This window comes from Pongo pygmaeus, chromosome 18 (assembly GCF_028885625.2).
Source record: "Pongo pygmaeus isolate AG05252 chromosome 18, NHGRI_mPonPyg2-v2.0_pri, whole genome shotgun sequence".
Taxonomy (NCBI): domain Eukaryota; kingdom Metazoa; phylum Chordata; class Mammalia; order Primates; family Hominidae; genus Pongo; species Pongo pygmaeus.
The window spans coordinates 71,398,812-71,417,231 of NC_072391.2; the positions used below are offsets into that span (position 1 = coordinate 71,398,812).

Consider the following 18,420-nt stretch of genomic DNA (forward strand, 5'->3'; position numbering starts at 1 on the left):
CTGGCAACAGAGTGAAACTCCGTCTCACAAAAAGAAAAGAAAAGAAAAGCATCTGTGGGTAGGAATCAGTCATGCTGCGGATACGTTAGAGCCGTAAGACCACAGTATGCTGATGTGCAGCCTCACATTCAAGTCACCTTTTGCTGGTGTCTGATACTGTAGTTGGGAACAGCCTGAAGCATTGTGGCACACTGTGTAATTAAAATACCTACTGGGCTGAAGTAGAAATAGAAAGGAAAGAGACATTTCAAAGAATGAATTACTAAGACTTTGATCAAATACTGTATATTAGGGATATCCTAGCAGGTCTTATCTCCCCTATTAGAATGCAAATACCTTCCTGACAGGGCCTATTTCGTTTTCTACTGCTCCTTGAGGAGCAGGGCTACCCCACAGGAAATGTGCCCAGAGTAGCATATTTCTATTTTTGGTCTTTGGATGTAGTACAGAGCAAAGTAAGTGCTCTAGTCGTAAATTTTTTTTTTTTTTTTTTTTTTTTTTTTGAGATGGAGTCTTGCTCTGTCGCCCGGACTGGAGTATAGTGGTGCGATCTCGGCTCACTGCAAGCTCTGCCTCCGGGGTTCACGCCATTCTACTGCCTCAGCCTCCCGAGTAGCTGGGACTATAGGCGCCCGCCACCACGCCCGGCTAATTTTTTGTATTTTTTTTTTAGAGACGGGGTTTCACTGTGTTAGCCAGGATGGTCTTGATCTCCTGACCTCTTGATCAGCCTGCCTCAGCCTCCCAAAGTGCTGGGATTACAGACGTGAGCCGCTGCGCCCGGCCTTTCTAGTCATACATTTTTATTAAAAACAAAACAAAACAAAAAAGACTTTTTTTTTTTTTTTTGAGACAGAGTCTCGCTGTGTCGCCCAGGCTGGAGTGCAGTGGCGTGATCTCAGCTCACTGTAAGCTCCGCCTCCCGGGTTCATGCCATTCTCCTGCCTCAGCCTCCCGAGTAGCTGAGACTACAGGTGCCCGCTACCAACCCCAGCTAATTTTTTTGTATTTTTAGTAGAGGCAGGGTTTCATCGTGTTAGCCGGATGTTCTCGATCTCCTGACCTCGTGATCTCCCTGCCTCGGCCTCCCAAAGTGCTGGGATTACAGGCATGAGCCACCGCACCCAGCCAAAAAAGACTTTTTTAAAGGTCAGAAAGCATCTGTAAGTCTTGGACCCCAGCACAGGGATTAGATAGATGGAAAGTCTGGCGTGAGTAATTAACCTTTCAAGCTAAAGCCAACCCTAATCATAAAATATCAAGCAGGGCCTAAGACATCATCTAGTAAAAAGAAAATGAAAATCACAACCTAATGGTTCTTTCTTTTTTTTCTGCAGACAGGGTCTCACTCTGTTGCCCAGGCTGGAGTGGTGCAGTGGCATGATCATGGCTCATTGAAGCCTCAACCTCCTAAGGCTCAGGCAATCCTCCTGCCTTAGCCTCCCAAGTAGCTGAGACTACAGGCGCTCACCACCATGCCCGGCTAATTTTCTTTTTTTTTTTTTTTGAGGCCAAGTCTTGCTCTGTTGCCAGGATGGAGTGCAGTGGTGCTATCTCAGATTCAAACGATTCTCCTGCTTCAGCCTCCCACGTAGCTGAGACTACAGGCGTGCATCACCATGCCCAGCTAATTTTTGTATTTTTAGTAGAGACGGGGTTTCACCATGTTGGCCAGCATGGTCTCAATCTCTTGACCTCATGATCCGCCCACCTTGGCCTCCTAAAGTGCTGGGATTACAGGCATGAGCCACTGCACCCGGCCTGCCCAGCTAATCTTTTATTGTAGAGTTGGGATCTTACTGTGTTGCTCAGGCTGGTCTTGAGCTCCTGGGCTCAAGTGCTCCTCCTGCCTCAGCCTCCCAAAGTGCTGGGATTATAAGCGTGAACCACCGCATTAAGCCGCATTTCTGTTGTCCCTCTAAGTCCAAGAACAGGCGAAAGGGGAAGGAGGGTAGGGAGAATAAAAAAATGTTTTAATTGGTGGTTTGTTGAGAATGGAGGAGCCTCATTTCTATTTCTCTTTTTTTTTTTTGAGAAGGAGTCTCGCCCTGTCACCCAGACTGGAATGCAGTGGTGCAATCTTGGCTCACTGCAACCTCCGCCTCCTGGGTTCAAGCAATTCTCCTGCCCCAGCCTCCCAAGTAGCTGGGATTACAGGTGTGCGCCACTACGCCCAGCTAATTTTTGTATTTTTAGTAGAGATGGGGTTTCACTATGTTGGTCAGACTGGTCTCAAACTCTCGACCTCATGATCCGCCCGCCATGGCCTCCCAAAGTGGTGGGATTACAGGCGTGAGCCACTGCACCCAGCCAGGAGCCCCATTTCTTTCTTTCTTTTTTTTTTTTTTTTTTTTTTTTTGAGATGGAGTCTTGCACTGTCGCTCAGGCTGAAGTGCAGTGGCGTGATCTTGGCTCACTGCAAGCTCTGCCTCCCAGGTTTACGCCATTCTCCTGCCTCAGCCTCCGGAGTAGCTGGGACTACAGGCGCTCGCCACCATGCCCGACTAACTTTTTATATTTTTAGTAGAGACGGGGTTTCACCGTGTTAGCCAGGATGGTCTCGATCTCCTGACCTCGTGATCCGCCCGCCTCGGCCTCCCGAAGTGCTGGGATTACAGGCATGAGCCACCGCGCCCAGCCTCCCATTTCTATTCATGGAAATGGACAAGAAGTTTCTGGTCCCTTTCTGCTTTGGTATTGGGAAAGAGGAAGAAGAAAGGGAACACATTAAAGAGATTAGAAGAAAGCAAATTAACAAAAAGGAAAGCATTCAACTGGAGAAAGCCGACTGAAAAACAAACAAACAAAAAGAAATCATTATAAAGCAGTAAAAATCCTTCACTAATTCTGAAGGATAAAGAATACACTAATGGGGGAGGGCAGTGGGGGACAGCATTAGGAAAAAGAGCTAATGCATGTGGGTCTTAATACTTAGGTGATGGGTTGGTTGATAGGTGCAGCAAACCACCATGGTACATGTTTACCTATGTAACAAACCTGCACATCCTGCACATGCACCCTAGAACTTAAAAAAAAAAACAAAAAACAAAAACAGCTGGGCACAGTGGCTCATGCCTGTAATCCCAGCACTTTGGGAGGCTGAGGTGGGCAGATCACTTGAGGCCAGAAGTTCAAGACCAGCCTGGCTGACATGGCGAAACACGGTATCTACTAAAAATACAAAAACTAGCCAGGCGTGGTGGCATGCGCCTATAATCCCAGCTTCTCAGGAGGCTAAGGCAGGAGAATCGCTTGAACCTGGGAGGAGGAGGTTGCAGTGAGCTGAGATCGTGCCACTGTACTCCAGCCTGGGCAAAGAGCGAAACTCCATCTCTAAATAAATAAATAAATAAATAAATAAAGCACTCCCCACAGCCTACCAATTAACCTGGTCTAGTACTCAGGGCTGTTAAAAAGAGAAAGAGAGGCTGGGTGCTGTGATTCATGTGGGTAATCTCAGCACTTTGGGAGCTGAGGCGGGTGGATTGCTTGAGCTCAGGAGTTTGAGACCAGCCTGGGCAACACGGCGAAACTCCATCTCTACAAAAATACAAAAATTACCCAGGCATGATGGCACATGTCTGTGGTCCCAGCTACTCGGGCGGCTGAGGTGGGAGAATTGCTGGAGCCCGGGAAGTCAAGGCTGAAGTGAGCCATGAAGATACCACTGCACTCCAGCCTGGATCACAGCAAGATCCTGTCTCAAAAAAAAATTTTTTTTTTAAAAAGAGCAAGTTTACAGGGGTAAAGTTAACAGTACTCATTCCTATGGTGATAATTACTACCTAAAATAAATGACAGACCTGAAGTTTAAATGAGTTAATGAGGTATAAATGAGATAGCAATAGCCATTACCATAAAGGTTTTTTTTGTTTGTTTTTGTTTTTTTTTTTGAGACGGAGTTTTGCTCTTGTTGCCCAGGCTGGAGTGCAATTGCGCGATCTCAGCTCACCGCAACCTCCACCTCCCAGGTTTAAGCAATTCTGCCTCCCAAGTAGCTGGGATTACAGGCATGTGCCATCATGCCCAGCTAATTTATTTTACTTTATTTTTTTGAGACGGAGTCTCACTCAGTTGCCCAGGCTGCAGTGTAGTGGCGTGATCTTGGCTCACTGCAACCTCCGCCTCCTGGGTTCAAGCAATTCTGCCACAGCCTCCCAGTAGCTGGGATTACAGGTACCCACCACCACGCACGGCTAATTTTTTTGACTTTTTAGTGGAAATGGGATTTCACCGTGTTGGCCAGGCTGGTCTTGAACCCCTGACCTCAAATGATTCACCCGCCTTGGCCTCCCAAAGTGGTGGGATTATAGGCGTGAGCCACTGCACCCAACCAATTTTGTATTTTTAGTAGAGATGGGGTTTCATCATGTTGGTCAGGCTGGTCTCGAACTCCTGACCTCAGGTGATCTGCCCACCTCGGCCTCCCAAAGTGCTGGGATTACAGGTATAGCCACCACACCCGGCCCATAAAGTTTTTTTAATATTCAACGATAAAAGGACACACAACAATAAAGATCATTCTTTTGTTTTTATATTTTTATTTATTCATTAATTTGAGAACGAGTCTCACTCTGTCGCCCAGGCTTGAGTGCATTGGTATGATCATGGCTCATGCAACCTCAACCTACCAGAATCAAGGATCCTCCTGTCTCACCTTTCCAAGCAGATGGGACTACAGGGGCTTGCCACCAGGCTGGGCCAACATTCTTTTGTTGATACATTGTTCAACTCAAAGTTAACAGGGTAAAATGAAATGTGTAGGAAAAGGTGGTAGCGGCATTGTAAATAAAAGTAACAGATGTTGTTTTGATTACAATGTATCAGAATTCTGAAGAGGTTCCTGTAGAATCTGGAAGCTACTCACAGCCTTTACTTGGCTGTGAGGATCTCAAAGCGTACAACACAAAAGCAGCACTAAAGTTTGCATTACCCACCTTAGTGTCAGTGAACTGAATGCTGAAACTTATGTTGAAAGCAATTCAGATACCTGTGCTCTATTTATTTGAATCAAAAGGAAAAAACAATTTTTCTTGCAACTTGATTGGAAACCATTTTGAAATCCAGAAAACTAATGAAAAGGCAAGACAAACAAAAACTCCCACCATTTCCAAATTGCCCAAAGCCCTACTTTTATAATATCCATAATTTTCAGTGCCTTTAATAGTTTTTAAGATGTCAAAATAATTGAGAACTATTCAGTTATACTTCATTTTATTCCAAGGCTACTTGAGAAAGGATTCTTGAAACATAAGAAGGAAGATTTAATGGTAAATGAACTATCCTGAATAGGGATTGTCTCTGGCAAAATTGTGAGGTAGGGATATTTAAAAAGTCCTTCTTGGTCGGGCATGGTGGCTCACGCCTGTAATCCCAGCACTTTGGGAGGCCGAGACGGGCGGATCACGAGGTCAGGAGATCGAGACCATCCTGGCTAAAATGGTGAAACCCCGTCTCCACCAAAAATACAAAAAATTAGCCGGGTGTGGTGGCGGGCGCCTGTAGTCCCAGCTACTCCAGAGGCTGAGGCAGGAGAAAGGCGTGAACCCGGGAGGCGGAGCTTACAGTGAGCTGAGATCGCGCCACTGTACTCCAGCCTGGGTAACAGAGCGAGACTCTGTCTCAGAAAAAAAAAAAAAAAAAAAATGCTTCTCATCAGTTTTTCAATCCCTTTGCCCTCTAAATTGAAAAAGAGAGCCAGGTGCAGTGGCTCATGCCTATAATCCCAGCACTTTGGGAGGCTGAAGTGGGAGGATCCCTTGAGGCCAGGAGTTTGAGACAAGCCTGGGCAACATAGTGAGTCTCCATCTCTACAAAGATTAAAAATAAAAATATTGATAGGGCATGGTGGCTTGTGCCTTTAATCCCAGCACTTTTGGAGGCCGAGGAGGGAGGATCCTTTGAACTCATGGAGTTCGAGACAAGCCTGGGCAACATAGTGAGATCCCCATCTCCTAAAAAATAAATAAATAGGCTGGGCATGGTGGCTCATTCCTGTAATCCCAGAGCTTTGGGAGGCCGAGGCAGGCTGATCACCTGAGGTCAGGAGTTCGAGACCAGCCTGACCAACCTGGTAAAACCCCGTCTCTACTAAAAAAATACAAAAAAATTAGCCAGGCGTGGTGGCACATGCCTGTAATCCCAGCTACTCAGGAGGCTGAGGCAGGAGAATCACTTGAACCCGGGAGGTGGAGGTTGCAGAGAGCCCAGATTGCACCATTGCACTTCAGCCTGGGCAACAGAGCGAGACTCTGTCTTAAAAATAAATAAATAAATAGACCGGGTGTGGTGGCTCACACCTGTAATCCCAGCACTTTGGGAGGCCAAGGCAGGTGGATCACCTGAAGGTCAGGAGTTCGAGACCAGACTGGCCAACATGGTGAAAAATATATATATAAAATATATATATTTTATACTAAAAATATAAAAACTAGCTGGGCATGGTGGCGGGTGCCTGTAATCCCAGCTACTTAGGAGGCTGAGGCAGGGGAATTACTTGAACCCAGGAGACAGAGGTTGCAGTGAGCCAACATGGTGCCACTGCACTCCAGCCTTGGCAACAGAGTGAGACTCCATCTCAAAAAAAAAAAATAAATAAAAATAAATACATAAATAAAATAATAAATTTAAATAAATTTTAAAATAAAATAAATAAAAATATTAGCTGGGCGTGGTGGTATGTGCCTATAGTCCCAGCTACCAGGGAGGCTGAGGTGGGAGGATTGCTTGGGCCAAGGAGTTCCAGGTTACAATGTGCTATGATCTTGCCACTGCATTCCAGCCTGGGTGACAGGGTGAGACCCCATCTCTTTTAAAAAAAATACACACATATATATACACACACACATATATACATACACACACACACACATATATATACATATGGCCAGATGTGGTGGCTCACACCTGTAATCCTAGTACTTTGGGAGGCCGAGATGGATGGATTGCCTGAGCTCAGGAGTTCGAGACCACTGTGGGCAACATGATGAAACCCTATCTCTACTGAAATATGAAAAATTAGCTGGGCATGGTGGCACGTGCTTGTAGTCCCACCTACTTAGGAAGCTGAGGCATGAGAATCGCTTGAACCCGGGAGGCAGAGGTTGCAGTGAGCCGAGATGGTGCCACTGCACTCCAGCCTGGGAGACAGTGTGAGACTCTTGTCTCCAAGAAATAAAAAATAAAAAAAAAATAGACATATTATTTCATAGACAATATTAATCTTAAAGATTAATGATGCAGCTGCTTTGGAAAACATCCTGGCACTTTCTCAAAAGTTAAACACAGAATTACTATATAATCCAGCAGTCCCACTTCTAGATATATACCCGAGTATTGAAACTATATGTCCACACAAAAACTTGTAGATTAATCAGTCAAAAGCCATATTATTCATAGTAGCTAAAAAGTAGAAATAATCCAAATGTCCAGAAATTGATAAATGGATAAATAAAATGTGGTATATCCACACAATGGAATATTATTTGGCGACAATAAGGAATAAAGTACTGATACATGCTACAACTAATGAACCTTAGTTCATTATACTAAATAAAAGGAGCCAGTCACAAAGCATCACATACCATATGTTTCCATTTATATGAAATGTTTAAAAGAGGCAAATCTAAAGAGACAGAAAGTAGATTAGTGATTGCCTAGAGCTGAGGAGTTTGTGGGGAAACAGGGAGTGACTGCTAATGTGTACAGAGTTTCCTTTTGGGGTGATGAAAATGTTCTAAAATTGACTGTGATATAAGCTACGCACTTCTGAATACACCAACTATCAGTGAACTGTACACTTTAATCTCACTGTAATGTCATAATAATAGGGTCTCAAGATTCTGTTTCATAAAATGCAGGAATTTGTTGTTGTAAGGTTAACAAAATGGCTAGTTTGGGCCTGCTAAAAACAGCAAGAGTTAATCATTTCATACCTGAGTTTTTATTATCACTGGATTCATTGTTATGAGTTTCTGTTCTATCCAAAAGATAACTCTATGATGCAAACTCAAGCCAAAAAGAAAATGTCAAAGCTACCTACTCCTAACAAACCCTCTTAGGCACATTAATAGGTTAAAACAATGACAATTTAACCTGACCTGAATGGCCGGGTGCGGTGGCTCATGCCTGTAATCCCAGCACTTTGGGAGGCCAAGGCAGATGATTGCTTGAGCTCAGGAACTTGAGACTGCCCTGAGCAACATGGTGAAACCCTATGTCTACAAAACATACAAAAATTTGCCAGGTGTGGTGGTGCACACCTGTAGTCCCAGCTACTTGCGGGGCTGAGGTGGGAGGACTGCATGAGCCTGGGAGGTTAAGGGTGCAGTAAGCCATGTACACACCACTGCATTCCAGCCTGTGTGACAAAGTAAGACCCTATTTAAAACAACAACAACAACAACAACAACAACAAAACTGACCTAACAAGAAGTTAGTTAAAATAGTCAAAACTCTCAGAACTAAAAAATAAAAAAAACAGGCCGGGTGCAGTGGGTCACACCTATAATCCCAGCACTTTGGGAGGCCGAGGTGGGCAGATCACGAGGTCAGGAGATCGAGACCATCCTGGCTAACACGGTGAAACCTCGTCTCTACCAAAAAAATACAAAAAAATTAGCCGGGCATGGTGGTGGGCGCCTGTAGTCCCAGCTACTCGGGAAGCTGAGGCAGGAGAATGGCGTGAACCCAGGAGGCGGAGCTTGCAATGAGCCGAGATTGCGCCACTGCACTCCAGCCTGGGCGACAGAGTGAGACTCCGTCTCAAAAAATAAATACATAAAAATTTAAAAAATAATAATTAAACAAAAAACCTCCCAGAACTACTTGAAATACATATTTATCTCTACGTTGACTAATGATGTGTTTTTTTTCTAAGTGTATATTGTGCCTTGAGATATTGGCTAATAAAAATATGAAGCCAGCACACAGAAGCACAGGAAAGCATTATTTCATTTTTATCTCAGCATTTATTACTTTTGTATTTGCTTTACAATGTACATAATATATTTAATAAAACAGTAAAGTATGCAATTTCTAAATAGATATATACATATTGAGAGTGAATGCTCAAAAGTTTCTTTGCAACAAATAACAAACTACACAGTTCATTTACTCAGTTAACAATGCCTGCCAGGTTAGGCATGAGAAATGCTCAAATGGATAAGGGCCACAGTTAAGGGAGGGGATGCCATAATGAAAACAGAAGCATTAAGTGGAAGCAGGTATTCTGGGTCCTGAGACCTCCCTCACCCTTTCCTCCACCTAGATTCCAGAACACTGAGTCAGACCTCCAGCACCTAGGCAGGAGTTTAGAGGATCCCTCTCTGCAAAATCTGGCCAGACCGGGAGGAAAGTTCTCAGGATGCTGACATAGACCACTAAAGATACATAGTTAAGGTCAGAATAGACAAGCCCCACTCATGTGTTTACAGCTTCCACTCAACTTTTTAGTCACTCACTCTTAAATCTGAGTGGCCAGGCAAGGATTACAGACATCTGAGAAACAGTCATCATGAAAAAGTAGACACTGAAATATATAGATAAAACACACCTCACATGAAACAGAGACTGAGCAGAGAGAAGAAGAAAAAGATCTTCCAAATGATGAGGATATTATGACCATGAAAGCAGTACAGGGTATTGTCTGTAAAAAAGGAACAGTAAAGGAAGAAGTAAAAAGTTCCTGAAATTAAAAATAAGAAACTAGAAGTGAAAATGAAATATACCAGACAGTACTTGAGAAAATCTCCCAGGAAATACAGAAAGAAATTAAAAAAAAAGAGACAAAGATGAAAAACAGAAGAAAAAAGAAAACCAAAGGGCTTTTCAACGAATGGTGCTGGAACAATTAAGACAGCTCTGGCCAGGCGCGGTGATTCACGCCTGTAATCCCAGCACTTTGGGAGGCCAAGGCGGGTGGATCACCTGAGGTCAGGGTTTGAGACCAGCCTGGCCAACATGGTGAAACCCTGTCTCTACTAAAAATACCAAAACTAGCCAGGCTTGGTGGCAGGTGCCTGTAATCCCAGCTACTCGGGGGACTAAGGCAGGAGAATCGCTTGAACCCAGGAGGCGGAGGTTGCAGTGAGCCAAGATCGCGCCACTGCACTCCAACCTGGGGGACAAGAGCGAGACTTTGTCTCAAAAAAAATAAAAAGACATCTCTATGTGAAAAAGATGAACAAATGAACCTCGGCCAGGCACGGTGGCTCATGCCTGTAATCAGGCACTTTGGGAGGCCGAGGCGGGCAGATCATGAGGTCAGCAGTTTGAGACCAGCCTGGCCAATATGGTAAAACCCTGTCTCTACTAAAAATACAAAAATTAGCTGGGCATAGTGGCAGGTGCCTGTAATCCCAGCTACTAGGGAGGCTGAGGCAGGAGAATTGCTTGAACCCGGGAGGCAGGGGGTTGCAGTGAGCTGAGATCGCGCCACTGCACTCCAGCCTGGGAGACAGAGCCAGACTCTGCCTCAAAAAAAAAAAAAAAAAAAAAAAAAGATGAACCTCAATCAAATACCTCTTATTAGAAAAAATTTAACTCAAAATGGAAAATGGATCACAGACATAAATGTAAAATTTAAAACTATAAGACTTCTAGAGAACACAGGAGAAAATCTTTGTGGCCTTGGATAAGGTGTGTATCTTGGAACACAAAAAGAACTAATCATTTAAAAATTGATAAATTAGGCTGGGCGCGGTGGCTCACGCCTATAATCCCAGCACTTTGGGAGGCCGAGGGGGGTGGATCACGAGGTCGGGAGGTTGAGACCATCCTGGCTTACATGGTGAAACCCCATCTCTACTAAAAATACAAAAAAATTTAGCCTGGCGTGGTGGTGGGCGCCTGTAGTCCCAGCTACTCGGGAGGCTGGGGCAGGAGAATGGCGTGAGCCCGGGAGGCGGAGCTTGCAGTGAGCCGAGATTGCACCACTGCACTCCAGCCGAGGCGACAGAGCAAGACTCCGTCTCAAAAACAAACAAACAAACAAACAAAAATTGATAAATTAGGTTTATCAAAGTTGAAAATGTCTATTATTTGAAAAGTACTGTTGAGAAAAGACAAGTTGTAATTTGGGAGAATATATGCAAAACATATCCGATAAAAGACTTATCACGCCTGTAATCCATCCCAGCACTCTGGGAGGCCCAGGTGGGCGGATTGCTTGAACCCAGGTGTTCCAAGACCAGCCTGGGCAACATGGCAAAACTCTGTCTCTACAAAAAATACAAACATTAGCCAGATGTGGTGGCGCATGCCTGTGGTCCCAGCTACTCTGGAGACAGGGTGGGAGAATCCCTTGAGCCCAGGAGGTGGAGGTTTCAGTGAGCCAAGATCGTGCCACTGCACTCTAGTCTGACTCTAGCCTGGGTGACAGAGCGAGACCCTGTCTCAAAAAAACAAAAACAAAAACAAAAACAAAAAACAGAACTTCTATCCAGAATATATAAAGAAACTTCCCAACTAAAAACAAAAACAATCCTACTTTAAAAACGGGCAAAAGGTTTGAAAAGCCACTTTAAAGAAGTTACATACATGGCAAATAAGCACATGAAAAGATTTTCAACATCATTAGTCATTAGGGAGATATATAAGTTAAAACCACAATGAGACACCAGCATGTACCTATTAGAATGAAGGAAACCGACAATACTGTGCAGGGAAGGATGTGGGGCAGTTGAAGCTCTCATCCATTGCTGTTGGAAAAGCAGAATGATACACTTTGGAAAACAGTTTGGCATATAACTTATAAAGTTAAACACATACCACATAACACAGTAAATCCTACTCTTCGATATTGACTTTACCCAAGAGAAATGCAAACATATGTCCATACAAAAATCTGTACCTTAATGTATAGAGTAGCTTTCTTCATATTGTCTCAGACTGAAAATTACTCAAGTGTCCATCAATAGAAGAATAAGCAAACTGTGTATATCCACAGTGGAATTCTACTCAGCAATAAAAAGGAATGAACTACTGATACATGCAACTTGGTTGAATTCTAAATGCATAATACTAAGTGGAAGAAGCCAGACTTTTCAAAAGGTTACATATTATATATATTATTCCATTTTATGACATGTTGGAAAAGGCAAAACTATAATGACAGAAAACATATCAGCAGTTGCCAGAGAAGGGTGAGGAGAGGGAGTGAACTACAAGAAGTTGTAGTTCTTTGTAGAGAGAGTTTATGTGTTGACTGTGGTGGTAGTTACAGAACTGTATGCTTTTGTCAAAATTTATAGAACTGTACACTAACAAAGTTTAATTTTACTCTACGTAAATTATACCTCCATAAACCTGACTTTTAAAAAAATTAAAGGGCTGGCCAGGTGTGATGGCTCACGCCTGTAATTCTAGGACTTTGGGAGGCTGAGGCAGGCGGATCACTTGAGGTCAGGAGTTCAAGACCAGCCTGGCCAACATGGTGAAACCCCACCTCTACTAAAAATACAAAAAGTAGCCAGGCGTGGTGGCACATGCCTGTAATCCCAGCTACTCGGGAGGCTGAGGCAGGAGAATCGCTTGAACTCAAGAAGCAGAGGTTGCAGTGAGCCAAGATCATGCCATTGCACTCCAGCCTGGGGCACAAGAGCGAAACTTCATCTCAAAAAAAAAAAAAAAAATTAAAGGGCCAGTCCAACAGATCCAACATTCATCTAATAAGAGTTCTGGGAAAAGCTATGCAGTGGTGCGCACCTGTAGTCCCAGCTATGAGGGAGGCTGAGGCAGGAGGATCACTTGAGCCCAGGAGTTCAAGGTTGTAGTACACTATGATTCTGCCTGTGAATAGCTACTGCACTCCAGACTGGGCAACATAGACAGACCCTGTCTTAAAAAAAAAAAAGAGAGAGAGAAAGAGAGAGAGTGAGTTCTGGAAAAGAGGGAATTAAGAAAAAACAAAGGAGAAGAAATCAGCAATGAAATTATTCAAGAAAAGTTCTCATAACTGAAGAACAAGAGTTTTTCAGATTGAAAATACCCACACCCAGGGGCCAGTAATATGGATGAAAATACACCCATACCAAGATATATTACCATAAATTTTCTGAATATTAAAGACAAACAGAAGATTCTCCAAGCTTAGAAAGGGGAAAACAAGTCACATCAAGATGGTCTCAAACATTTCAACAACAAATACAGAAATCTAGAAGGCAATGGAACAATACCTTTAAAATTTGGCAGGAAAATAATTTTCAACCTACAATTCTATACCCAGCCAAATTATTATCCAAACTACAGGGCAAAATTAGATTTTTTAAGACATGGAATATTCTTAAAGTAATTTACTTCCCATACACCTCCAGAAAGCTGACAGATGGCTGCACTAAAATAAGGAATAAATCAAGAAAGACGGAAGAGTAGGGGTACAGAAAGGAAGGGATCCAAGAGATCCAAAAGACAAGAGAAAGGAGGAAGGAATCAGCAGAATGAGGCTGAAGGGAAATTTGCCCTGTTCTCTCTATCCCCCAACATGAACTGTGCTCTAAAGACAGGAGTAACTAGTCTAATCTGAAGCAGACTTAAAGGCCTAGGAGAAATGGAATTGATAGAATACTTGATGAGTCTAAGCATCCTGAGATAAACTTAGACAACTGGAAGCCAGTTTGGGGTTGAATTGATAATTAAGAAAAAAAATGAAGCATAAACATAAGGCAATTAAGAATTCCAAGTAAAATAAATTTTATAGAAAAGTAAAGGGCCAGGCCTATAATCCCATAGGCTCAGGCCTATAATCCCAACACTTTGGGGGGCCGAGGTGGGAGGATGGCTTGAGCCCAGCAGGTCAAGACCAACCTGGGTAATATAGTGAGACCTCGTCTTCACAAAAAATTAAAAAGTTAGCTGCACATGTTGGCACATGCTTGTAGACCTGGTTACTCAGGAAGCTGAGGTGGGAGGATCACTTGAGCCTGGGAGGGGGAGGTTGTAGTTGGCAAGAGATGGTGTCAATGCACTCCAGCCTGGGTGACAGGGCAAGACCCTCTCTCAAAAAATATATGTAAAGAAAGAAAGAAACAGAAAAAAAGAGGCTGGATGCAGTGGCTCACACCTGTAATCCCAGCACTTTGGGAGGCTGAGGCAGGTGGATCACTTGCACCCTGGAGTTCGAGACCAGCCTGGGCAACATGGCAAGTCCCCATCTCTACAAAAAAAATACAAAAATTAGTTGGGCATAGTGGCACATGACTACAGTCCCAGTTACTCAGGAGGCTGAGGTGGGAGGATGGCTTGAGCCCGGGAGGCAGAGACTGCAGTGAGCCAAGATCACTCCACTGCACCCTAGCCTGGGCAACAGAGTGTGACCCTGTCTCCAAGAAAAAAAAAAAAGGAGTTGCCTCTGGGGAGGAAAAAAATTGGCGGGAACCGTTGTTTTTAAAATAACTTCACTCTTTAAACAATGTGTATATACAACTTATTTTTTATCAGCTATAAAAAATAAAAGACAAGGTTCTTATTCTTGAGGAAGTCATAGCAATAAGTACTAACAGAAGTAGGTTCAAAGCCTACTAGAATTTAAAGTGTTTCGGTGGGAGAAATTAATTCTACGCAGTAGTGTTTAACACATATCTTGCTTACCATGTGTCAGGCCCAGAAAAAAAGAACAAAGTGAAGCCGATGAGGAAAGGATTTGCTGACTGCCACACCTACTGGGTCCATCATTTATCACTGAGGAAGCACACAAATATGAGCAAAGACATGGTCCCTGAGCCAAAGAAGCTCTGAATGTAGAGGTGGAGAATGACACCTAAAATAACTATTACAAACCGGGTCGGCCAGGAACAATGGCTCAGCCTGTAATCCTGGTGCTTTGAAAGGCCGAGGCAGGAGGATTGCTTGAGGCCAGGAGTTCCAGACCAGCCTGGGCAACCTAGCAAGACCATGTCTCTATTTCAATTAAAATCAAACAAAACACAATCTAGGGTGATGGGTGCAATCTATGATTCTTCCTGGTTCCACGAAGACAGACAGGCGGCTGAGCGCTTTATCGATAGGAGCACTCATCTGCGCTTACGTAACGCGGAGGCGGCTGCGTAAACAAAGCCAGCTCAGGGTCCAGGCTCCATCCCTATCCTCCCCGCCACCCCATCCAGTCTCTAATCAACCTGGGAAGCATTCTTTCCCAGGGACCAAGTCTCCGGCCAGAACTAGTCCCCTGACCCTTTTAGGGCTGAAGCCAACTCACCGACTCTGCCGCAGCTTCCTGCTCGTCCACCGCCAGGGCCCATGAGTCAGTGGCCATGATCCCAGGCGCGGGTGGGACGCTCGTGCTGGCGGATTCGAGGGATGGCACGAGGGATCGTGGGCTCCGGGGGTTCGCGGCAGGCTCTGCTCCAGCCCCACTACAAGGCTGCAGACCGGAAGCGGCGCGCCACAGTGACGTCGGAGGCCACTCCTGTTTGGCCACCCTTTGCCCACTTGAGGCTGTCGATTCTGTCGCCGTCAGACCCGTACCCCTCAACCCCGGGCAGAGCAAGCTTTCCTATCAAGCTGAGGTAGTTATCTTAAAATGCCTAAGCTCTGGTCAACTTGGCTCTCCAACCAAAGAACAAAATCAGATTCCCGCCCAACACAGTGGCAGAGTAGGCACTAATACGGATTGAACAGATTGAATATATCAAAACAGAAAACCATCACCAAAATGCAAAACAAGCAGAGAGCTGTTTCCCTTTTCAGATTGGTAATTTAAAATGTCCAGGTGTTGGCAATCAGCCCTGTCAACCCATTTGGTTAAAAGTCCACTTGACCACTATGCAATCTTATTATGCATGTAACAAAACTGCACCTGCACTCATAAATTTGTACCCCAAGAGGAGGAATTGCAGCTCCCCTATCTAAGGGTTGTATAATCAGGAGAATGTTAAAAAGTAAGAAAACAGACAGGTGCGGTGGCTCATGCATGTAATCCCAGCACTTCTGGAGGCCGAGGCGGAAATCACTTGAGCCCAGGAGGTCTAGGCTGCAGTGAGCCATGACAGCGCCACTGCACTCCAGCCTGGGTGACAGAGCAAAACCCTGTCTAGAAAAAAAATAAATAAAATAGTAAAATAATTAAATAGAGCTAGGTGTGGTGGCTCATGCCTGTAATCTCAGCACTTGGGTTTTTGTTTGTTTGTTTTTTGAGATGGAGTCTGGCTCTGTCGCCCAGGCTGGAGTGCAGTGGCACGATCTCGGCTCACTGCAACCTCCACCTCCTGGGTTCAAGAAATTCTCTTGCCTCAGCCTCCCAAGTAGCTGGGATTACAAGCATGCGCCACCATGCCCAGCTAGTTTTTCTATTTTTAATAGAGACAGGGTTTCACCATGCTGGCCAGGATGGTCTCAATCTCCTGACCTCGTGATCCGCCTGCCTTGGCCTCCCAAAGTGCTGGGATTACAGTCGTGAGCCACTGCACCCGGCCTTGTTTTGTTTTTTTAAGATAGAGACAGATCTTGCTGTGTTGTCCTGGCTGGTCTCAAACTCCTGGGCTCAAGTGATCCTCCCACCTCCACTTCCCAAAGTGCCAGGATTGGCCAGGCACAGTAGCTCACATGTGTAATCCTAGCATTTTGGGAGGTGGAGGTGGGAGGATCGCTTGAATCCAGGAGTTTGAAAACAACCTGGTCAACATAGCGAGGCCTTATCCCTACACAAGAAAAATTTAAAAATTAGCCAGGTGTCGTCGCACATGCCTGCAGTTCCAGCTACTTGGGAGGCTGAGGTGGGAGGATCACTTGAGCCCAGGAGGTTAAGGCTACAGTTAGCAGTGTTTGTGTCACTGCACTCTGGTCTGGGCAACAGAGTAAGACTCTGCCTCATAACAAATAAATAAATAGAGAGAAATATCTTGGGCTTTTAGTAGCTGTAAAATAAGGATTAAATGAAAGAACTGCTTTCTCCTAACTAGAATCAAAGAAGCTTCTTTTCCCTTGTTACTTCCCTAGAAAGAAACTAGGCATTTTCCTACAATCTGAAAAAAATGAATCCCAACCTCTTTCATTTTGCCAATATTATACAACAATAAGTTAATTTCAAGCCATGAGGCCGGGCATAATGGCTCACACCTGTAATCCCAGCACTTTGGGAGGCCGAGGTGGGTGGATCACCTGAGGTCAGGATTTCAAGACCAGCTTGGCCAACATGGTGAAACCCTATCTCTACTAAAAATACAAAAATTAGCCAAGCATGGTGGTGCACACCTGTAATCCCAGCTACTTGTAAGGCTGAGGCAGGAGAATCGCTCAAACCCGGGAGGCAAAGGTTGCAGTGAGCCGAGATCATGCCATCACACTGCAGCCTGGGTGACAAGAGTGAAACTCTGTCTCAAAAAAATAAATAAATAGACTGGGCACGGTGGCTTGCACCTGTAATCCCAGCACTTTGGGAGGCCAAGGCAGGTGGATCACGAGGTCAGGAGACTGAGACCTTCCTGGCCAACATGGTGAAACCCTGTCTCTACTAAAAATACAAAAATTAGCTGGGTGTGGTGGCATGCACCTGTAGTCCCAGCTACTTGGGAGGCTGAGACAGGAGAATCGCTTGAACCTGGGACGTGAAGGTTGCAGCGAGCTGAGATGATGCCACTGCACTCCAGTCTGGCAACAGAGTGAAACTCCATCTCAAAAATAAATAAATAAATAAATAAATAAATAAACAAACAAACAAACAAATAAAGGCTGGGCAGGGTGGCTCACACCTCTAATCCCAGCACTTTGGGAGGCTGAGGTGGGCGGATCATGAGGTAAGGAGATCGAGAACATCCTCGCTAACATGGTGAAACCCCATCTCTACTAAAAACACACACACAAAAAAAAAAAAATTAGCCGCGCATGGTGGCGGGCTCCTGTAGTCCCAGCTACTCAGGAGGCTGAGGCAGGATAATCGCTTGAACCTGGCAGGCGGAGGTTGCAGTGAGCCAAGATCATGCCACTGCACTCCACCCTGGGTGACAGAGCAAGACTCTGTCTCAAATAAATACATAAATAAATAACAAACAAACAAAAATCAAGCCATGGTGGGTTCTCTGTGGAATTTTACCCGTACTGTAGGAGTAAAAACGTTTTGAGAAAGGGTAAAGCAGTTCCAGAGAACACTCTACTTGCTATGATTATTTTTTCCTGCACGCTCACAGGGTTAACTGGAGAAGACGTTTTTGTTTTTTGTTTTTGACCCTACACATGAGGATGTGCTAAAAAGAAAAAGGCAAACACCACCTTGATAGCCATGACCTACATCTCATCAGGCAACCCTGGGGATATTTTCCCAGATAAATTATATTGTTTCACAGGGCTAGAGGTTAATGAAATTTGCAAAACATTTTAATGAGGTTAAAAATTACATCGCCCAAGGTGCAGGACCGTATATAGTAGGTTCACTTGTACAAAACAAACAGGAACCCCCACCCCAAAAGCCCCCAAGCTCCCATATATGCT

General features: G+C 44.5%; 1 protein-coding gene and 1 long non-coding RNA gene across 10 annotated transcripts in view; both read right to left on the minus strand.

Moving 5' to 3' along the window:
• The window catches only part of LOC129015754 (ATP-dependent RNA helicase DDX19B), a 41,979-nt gene that overhangs the window by 21,852 nt on the left and 1,707 nt on the right, over positions 1-18,420 (minus strand). For 3 of the 9 annotated variants that reach the window (XM_054454263.2, XM_054454262.2, XM_054454261.2), the window contains exon 1: positions 15,194-15,496. The exons of 3 other annotated variants lie outside the window; for them this stretch is intronic. In XM_054454263.2, the coding sequence (XP_054310238.1) occupies positions 15,194-15,236 (43 nt within the window). In that variant the 5' untranslated portion in view covers positions 15,237-15,496. Of the gene's footprint in view, positions 1-15,193; positions 15,624-18,420 lie in introns of those variants that run through there. 3 more of the 9 variants (XM_054454257.2, XM_054454259.2, XM_063654533.1) reach the window with 3 other exon arrangements.
• On the minus strand, positions 8,950-12,833 carry LOC134738551 (uncharacterized). The gene is made up of 2 exons (XR_010124327.1): positions 12,706-12,833; positions 8,950-11,699 (listed from the first exon to the last, which is right to left on the minus strand). It is a non-coding gene; the product is annotated as an uncharacterized LOC134738551 (long non-coding RNA).